The sequence below is a fragment of the Amborella trichopoda genome, chromosome 13, assembly GCF_054954075.1.
Source record: "Amborella trichopoda isolate Santa Cruz 75 chromosome 13, AtrichopodaSantaCruz75HAP2 v2.0, whole genome shotgun sequence".
NCBI lineage: Eukaryota > Viridiplantae > Streptophyta > Magnoliopsida > Amborellales > Amborellaceae > Amborella > Amborella trichopoda.
Genome location: NC_142348.1, coordinates 39,083,012 through 39,090,627, shown reverse-complemented (window position 1 = coordinate 39,090,627; position 7,616 = coordinate 39,083,012). Strand labels below are relative to the sequence as shown.

Sequence of the window (7,616 nt, the reverse complement as noted above, 5' to 3'; positions counted from 1 at the left end):
ATATAGAGCATAAAATTACTAATTAATAAAAGAGAAATAAAGTAAAGATATGTGCGTTTCAATGGATATACCAACTCATGTAGAGCACAACGTGTACCAAATAACAGCATAAGATAGTATTCACAATGGAAACCATTGCGCTAATTGACATTCTGCATTCACATACAACTAATAGCCTGACTGAACAAATCACATTTACTCCTCGAGGATCAAAACTCCTTTTATACTATGACTCAGAGAAAGCATCACTAGAGATTACATAAAAGGATATCTTGTCCTCAAGATTAAAATATGATGAAAATGGAAGGCCTCCACAGCAACTAGTAGAATTCAAGGAGCTGAGATCTTCCAGCAGATCACAAAGCACAAGATATGACCTTTGTGCCAGTAAGCATGTCAACGAATCCCAATCTGGGAACAGAATGTAAGTCATAAGAATCACCTTTCAATATGCTCAATGTGTAATACTTATGAACACATACACAAACACACACACACACACACACAAAACCGAAACCGAAATTGACTCGTTTTCGGTAACCGAAAATACTTTGAATTTGGTTGTTCAACAACCGAAAAAGGATAAAATCGTTTTTATTTTTAAATTTTCGTTTTGATATAAAAAAACAGACACGGTGGTAATAACAGAAACTATTCGGCAAAGCAGTAATAATGAAAACTACAACGGACATGTATATATATATATATTTTAACATCAAAACAATATTTTTCAAAAAGGATTTTAGAGATGCCCCTTATTCTATTTTTCAAGGTGTGAACCTTAAATAAACTCTTTTGTCGTAATTATATTGACTTGAACTTTGATTGATCATAAAAGTTAAATCCAGCGCCAAGTTTCACGGTTTCACCAAATCTATGCTCGTCAGTAGCCGGCCTTGGAATGTGACCCATTTCGGTTTCCAATGTGTAAAAGGAATTTGTGTTTCTTGGGAGCCTGGATCGTATTTTTACATATGCCAGTGTCCAAATTGATTTCTTACTTATTAAAATTATTACCTATAGTTTTTAAACTTTATTTATTTATTCATATTCATGATCTCCATATTAGAGATTACATATGCTTAAAAATTAAGTCCAAAAATCTCTCTAAAAAATAGATTTACCAAGATGCCTGTATTTCTACGCATACAAGCTTGGCCGCATAGAAACCGGATCCGTTTGTGAAGTCTCACTCTCTTTCTCTCTCATCGGGCTCGTCGACCAGTACGGAATACCAATTAAACTCATAATTTACAACTACACCTTAACAATGGTAACTCTTTAATGGGTGCGGTTTGTACCTACGATCTAAACAATCAAATTAGAGTCTACTTTCAAATAGTGTGGAGAAATGTGGTTTCAATACTGAAAATCTTTATAGTAGTCTTGAAATCTTTATTTATAAAGTTTAAATTTTTTAAAATAATGTAGATCGATATATCTATGAAAACTTAAATATCTTGAAAATTGACGAACCAAAAATGACTTATAAAATACATTATTTTCAAAACTTCAAAAAATAATTTCTCGTGTCCATACATCTTGATATTGTGGAGATGATTAATTTAAAGATATGTGGGCAACAAAACAAGCTCTTCTAATCTTCTTCCTTTCTTTTTCTTTCTTTCCTATTTCTTTTTCTTTTTTTTTTTTTAATCTCTCTAGAAACGACCATAGCAAACGAGCACAAGATGATATATCAGTGCTGGACAACTGGCCATGAAAAACGTTGTGAAAAGCTGTCACGGTGTATTGGCCGGGATTCATAGGCGACAGTTACAAGTGGAGAGAGAGAGTTTGCACGCTCTTTGCTAAACTCAATTTAGTATTGGATTACTTCTATAAATACCGTTAACAGCTGAATAAATCCTACATTCATCGCACCCAAGTTTAAGAAAGATACCGAAGAGAGAGAATCTCTTATTCAAACTCAGAAGCAGAGAGAGAAGAGGAGAGGGAATCTCTTCTCTAAACAGAGAGAACAGAGAAAGAGAAAGAGGGAGGAGAGAGAAATTACCCATTGTTCAAAGAGAAAGGTATTGAGTGAGAATTTTAGAGGAAAGAGAGAGAGGGCGAGCTTCTGCCATGGGAGAAGCAAGTGCAGAGATGACCCTAGAGAGAGAAGAAGAGGATGAAATCTCTCCAATAGAGCAGGTGAGACTAACAGTGACAACAACTGACGACCCTTCGTTGCCGGTGTGGACGTTCAGGATGTGGTTTCTCGGTGTTCTCTCGTGCGCGGCCATGTCCTTTCTGAACCAGTTCTTTGCTTATAGAACAGAGCCTTTGGTTATAACCCAGATCTCAGTTCAGGTGGCTTCTTTACCAGCTGGCCATTTTTTAGCCGCCGTTCTTCCTAAGAAGAAATTCAGGCTTGGGGGCTCTGAGTATTCTCTGAATCCAGGGCCTTTCAATATGAAGGAGCATGTGTTGATCACCATTTTTGCAAATGCTGGTTATGCTTTTGGTAGTGGAACGCCTTATGCAGTGGGGATTGTGAATATAATCAAGGCCTTCTACAGGAGGAAGATCTCTTTCATTGCGAGCTGGCTCATTATAATCACGACCCAGGTTTGGGTCTCTCTCTCGATCTCGATCTCGTTCCCTCGACGCTGTGCGAGTTTCTTTGTGTTACTCTTCTGGGATTTGGGTTTTGATGAAACCCATCTTCGCTCTCCGTTTGCTGTTTAATTATTGGGAGTGAATCTGGTTTTTGATTAATCCATTCCCTTCGTGTTTCTCTCCTGTTCTATCTTTGGGCATGTTTGTTCTTTACTTTAATTGTTTTTTTAGTGAATTTCAGTTTTGAAATAATCCATTCTCTCTCTCTCTCAAGCACCTTAGGTTTTTTATTTTTTTATTGGGGGATTTGGTTGTGGAAATAGCCATTCTTATCTCTTCCTATCTCCTGAGATTTTGCAGTTTTTTAATATCTCCTGAGATTTTGCAGTTTTTTAATTCTTTGTTTAGTTGCTTTTGATAAATTTATGTCTTAATTTTATTTTTTCCATTAATTGTCTTGAGTGAACTCAGACTGCTCTCTCTCTCGCTCTCTCAAAGGATTTTCTGGGTTTTTTTTTTTTTTTTTTACTATTTCCATTAACTGCTTTGAGTGATTTTTGGACGTCTTGTGAGATGGGTCTTTTGATCAGGTGTATTTTGGTGTGTTTGTGAAATGAATTTAATAATAATAATAATAATAAATAAAAAAGGTATTGGGATATGGATGGGCTGGTTTGTTGAGGAAGTACGTGGTGGAGCCCGCGCACATGTGGTGGCCTAGCACTCTCGTGCAGGTCTCTGTTTTCAGGTATATTCATTCCCCTTTTTATTTATTGCTTTATTCTCTTCATTTTCCCAACTTCATTCCCTATTTCTGGCCCTTATTTTTTATCCCTTCTTCCTGATAATTCTTAAGAAAGTGACTTTGTGCCTAAATATTAATTACAAGTTTACCAAATGTAGAAGATTCGTATTGAAAAGTGAACTTATAAAAATGAGGCAAAAAGATACCTGTTTAAAGTCAAGCTTTTAAAAATCGGCCGATTGGAACCGGCCGATTTGGATTTTGCTAAACATCAGGAACTAGCTAGTTTTCCTTTCAACTAGCTAGATGCCTGATCGCCACTCCGGACCAGTTTTTCGGAGGGGTGATCCAGGTTACAGAACCGCTTTTTGAACCCTTGAGTAAAATAGTAAGGGTTAGGTCAGCTGGGTTTGCTTCTTGAAGCAAAGGAGGTGCAGGGTTCTCACTTAAAAATGAAGTCATAAACAGCAGGCAAAAGAAGAAAACATATTGGGGGCAACTACGTAGAAAGTGGTGGTAGGTCTGCTTGGTGGGTTGTTTATGTCAAAGATTGGAACCCACCAATTCCCTCGTAGAAACAAACTGGACCAAACTTATGAGATATACTGAAAATCTCTCTTTGCTTTCTCTTGCTTCCAAGAATTTGATTTTTTTCTGCAAAATTTTTGTTTATCCTTTTAAGATTCTTCCGAGAATGAATTTCTGGAGAAGATATGAACATTTTCAAAATCATCAAAGACAATTAGCCATATGATCTTAACATGCTAACACAACAAAAAAAGATGATCCATATGACCATACTGTAAATTCTTTGGAATAAGAACCAGCAAAAAAGGGAAAATATAATTTAATCCATACTACCATATAAAATAGAAGTGCTATCATCTTCTGATCAGGACAGGGAATTGGCTCATTTGGTGCTTCGTGGGTCACTGTCCACATCACCGTCCATTACGGTGATGGCACTTACAACTGTAGCTTTTTCCGAGATCATAATATACCCTTCCCCTACGAAATTCCTACAAAATGAGAATTTTCAGAAACTACTCTCTCGAAAACAGAGAATTGTCTCCAAGGTGCTAACAATTCTTCCGTTCTCGCAGGGCCTTACATGAGAAAGATGATCGTCGTCTATCGCGTGCAAAGTTCTTTGTGATTGCTCTTGTGTGCAGCTTCTCTTACTATGTGCTCCCTGGCTACCTCTTCTCCACCCTCACCACCATATCTTGGGTTTGTTGGGCCCACCCCAAGTCCATCACTGCTCAACAACTGGGCTCAGGGCTCAATGGCTTGGGTCTTGGTGCCTTCCCCCTTGATTGGGCCGCTGTAGCTGCCTTCATGTTCAGTCCACTTATCTACCCCTTCTTTGCCATTATGAATATCTTCGTGGGCTATGTAGTGATACTTTATTTAGCCATTCCCATAGCTTATTGGGGCTTTGATCTTTATGGGGCAAAGAAATTCCCCATTTTTTCTTCGGATTTGTTCACTGCTGATGGCCAACCATATGATATCACGGCCATTGTGAATGGTCAGTTCGAGCTCGATGAGACTGCATATGCACAACAAGGTCCGATACATTTGAGCATGTTCTTTGCACTCACTTATGGCTTTGGATTCGCGACAATTGCCTCCACAATTACACATGTGGCTCTGTTCTATGGGAGGTAACTTATTTCTTTTTTATTCTTTCTTATTTGTGTTCATTTTGGTCATTTGTCTCTTGAGAGTAGTATGGTTTAGAATTTTGGCGTAATGGGATGAGAGAGAAGGCTCTAGTGGTAGATATTGAGCTTGGGGGGCCATGTGAGCGTTCGGATAGGAGGCTACACTGAAAATTTGTGGAACACATTTGCATATATATGATGATTTTGCATGGGAAAGTTTTCATGCCAAATGTCCATGCCAAAAGAGGAAGAATACCACTAACTGTATTGTATTTCACACGCAATTTTATTTATCATCAAAAAGCATGTCCTCTTTCAAATTTAGCATCCGAGGATAGATATAGAGTGTGGTAAATCACATATAAGCTCTGCTTGGATGTTAGAGAGAGAGAGAGAGAGAGAGAGAGAGAGATTCAGTGGGATTTTTAGGCACATGAGCTTGAAATTGGGGTGGATGGTGGTTCCAGGGAAATATGGCAGCGTAGCCGGGCATCCATCAGGAGCAAGCCTGATATGCATACGAGATTGATGAAAAATTATGCTGATATCCCCCAGTGGTGGTTCTATGCACTCATGACTGCCACCGTCGCGATTTCTCTGTTCCTTTGCATCGTACTTAAGCATGAAGTTCAGCTTCCATGGTGGGGACTTCTCTTTGCCTGTGCCCTCGCCTTCCTGTTCACACTACCCATTAGCATCATAACAGCCACTACCAACCAGGTCAATAATCCTTTTTCTAACTCTATTTTGCTTCTAAATTCATGTATTATTACCAATTTTTTTCCTTTAGTTGTCTTCGTATGAGCATATCATTACTGTTTATCTGGTTTATCAGAAATTTTTTATTTTTCTCTTTCTCTTTGAAATTTATTTTGCAGACACCAGGATTGAACATAATAACAGAGTACATAATGGGTTATATCCTACCAGGAAAGCCCATTGCCAATGTGTGCTTCAAAGTGTATGGATACATGAGCATGAGCCAGGCTGTCTCCTTCCTTGCTGACTTCAAGCTCGGCCACTACATGAAAATCCCTCCTCGATCCATGTTCTTGGTTCAGGTATCCCTCTTTGTCACTAGTTTTTCTATCAGTAATGAACTCGCTTTAGCAACTGTTTCTTGTTCGTACTAAGTAGAAAACATTTTTTTTCTTCTTTCACTCTTTTAGATTTTACCACATGGCCAAATCGAAGTCTTCTCTTTAGTTTCCTTTGCAGGCAATTGTGAAAATTCGCACATCAATCATCACAGTGAACAAGAACAATATGCTCATTTTTGGTTGTGATAAAAGACTTTTTGTCTTTTATCCCTGTGGCCAGGTCAGGGCATGATGGTGGGCTTTCCCTGATAAGTGCATTGAGTTTGCTATTGTAAGAAGTGAATTGTGTCCAGGTACAAGAATAAGGCACTTCCATTGCTACTGCCGAGGCAGTTTGCATTTTGTATCTGGGGATCGACGTATGTGCAATCCTCAGGGCCATATGGGATATGTGGTTGTGCGGGTCATCACCATCCTATCAATGGGTTGAGTGGTTATGGAGAGTGGGATCCACATGAACATGACCTGAATTTGATGTTGGTCAGACCACTGATTAACTGTGAATAACCTTGAGGATTACGATATACTTACCCTTGCATCTACATACAGAGAGAGAGAGAGAGAGAGAGAGAGAGATCATCTGACTCATTTTCTCATGGTGACCTGATAGTTCATTGGCACTGTGATCGCGGGCACAATCAACCTTGGAGTGGCATGGTGGCTGCTAGAGTCAATTGAGAACATATGCAACAAGGCAGCTCTCCCTAAAGGAAGCCCATGGACCTGCCCTGGTGACCGTGTATTCTTTGATGCCTCTGTAATTTGGGGACTAGTTGGTCCAAAGCGAATCTTCGGTCCCTTGGGAGCTTACCCAGCACTAAACTGGTTCTTTCTCGGTGGTGTTCTCGGTCCAGTTCTTGTTTGGCTCCTTCACAAAGCTTTCCCTAGCCAAACATGGATACCTCTAATAAATCTTCCTGTTCTTCTTGGAGCTACTAATTATATGCCACCTGCAACTGCCTTAAACTACAATGCTTGGGTGGCAGTTGGGACTGTATTCAATTTCTTCGTTTTCAGGTATCGGAAAAGCTGGTGGCAAAGGTATAACTATGTGTTATCGGCTGGATTGGATGCCGGGGTGGCGTTTATGGGGGTTTTGCTCTACTTCTTATTAAGCATGGAGAATAACAGCTTCAATTGGTGGGGTACTGATGGGGAGCATTGTGATTTCGCCGTTTGCCCTACGGCAAAGGGTGTCATAGCCAAAGGCTGCCCTGTACTCTGATGTTCCTTCTTTCTCCTCTCTTTATTTCACAGTGAGCCCTCTCTCTTTATAGGATCAGGGATGGGTTCTGAATATATGTAGTTGAAAAAATTGATTCCAGGGGAATAGTTTCCTTTGGTAGTTTCCCGTATTTGCTTTTGAGTGGTTATTGTAGGAAAGGCGATGGTGATGGTTGGTGTAAAGAGAGCCGGAATGGTGGAAGTGGGGAGGTCAGTCACCCATTCTTGGAAGCATAAAAGCAAAGCAAAGCAATTTAAACGAAGTTCATCGTGTCGTCATTGGACCTTTGGGATCCTTCTGTTTTTTCACATTTTTCT

General features: G+C 39.4%; 1 protein-coding gene across 3 annotated transcripts; it reads left to right on the top strand.

Moving 5' to 3' along the window:
- The first annotated feature begins 1,922 nt into the window (after positions 1–1,922).
- Positions 1,923–7,561, top strand: LOC18437181 (oligopeptide transporter 4). 3 transcript variants are annotated; one of them, XR_016046696.1, is made up of 7 exons: positions 1,923–2,571; positions 3,213–3,310; positions 4,411–4,974; positions 5,442–5,694; positions 5,853–6,035; positions 6,193–6,367; positions 6,685–7,561. XR_016046696.1 is itself a non-coding variant. In XM_088854689.1 (6 exons), the coding sequence occupies exons 1-6, from the start codon at positions 2,086–2,088 to the stop codon at positions 7,297–7,299; spliced, it is 2,199 nt and encodes a 732-aa protein (XP_088710815.1). In that variant the 5' UTR covers positions 1,923–2,085; the 3' UTR covers positions 7,300–7,561. The 3 variants fall into 3 exon arrangements, 1 of the variants encoding a protein (XP_088710815.1); XR_016046695.1 differs by having other exon boundaries at positions 6,181–6,367; XM_088854689.1 differs by lacking the exon at positions 6,193–6,367.
- Positions 7,562–7,616: the final 55 nt, after the last annotated feature.

What these genes read in the sequence shown, in the direction of transcription:
- LOC18437181 (XM_088854689.1), top strand. Translation starts at nt 2,086, where the DNA reads ATGGGAGAAGCAAGTGCAGAGATGACCCTAGAGAGAGAAGAAGAGGAT. An exon ending in TCATTATAATCACGACCCAG is followed by an intron (nt 2,572 to 3,212) that starts GTTTGGGTCTCT and finishes TAAATAAAAAAG; the next exon opens with GTATTGGGATATGGATGGGC. An exon ending in TAACAGCCACTACCAACCAG is followed by an intron (nt 5,695 to 5,852) that starts GTCAATAATCCT and finishes TTTATTTTGCAG; the next exon opens with ACACCAGGATTGAACATAAT.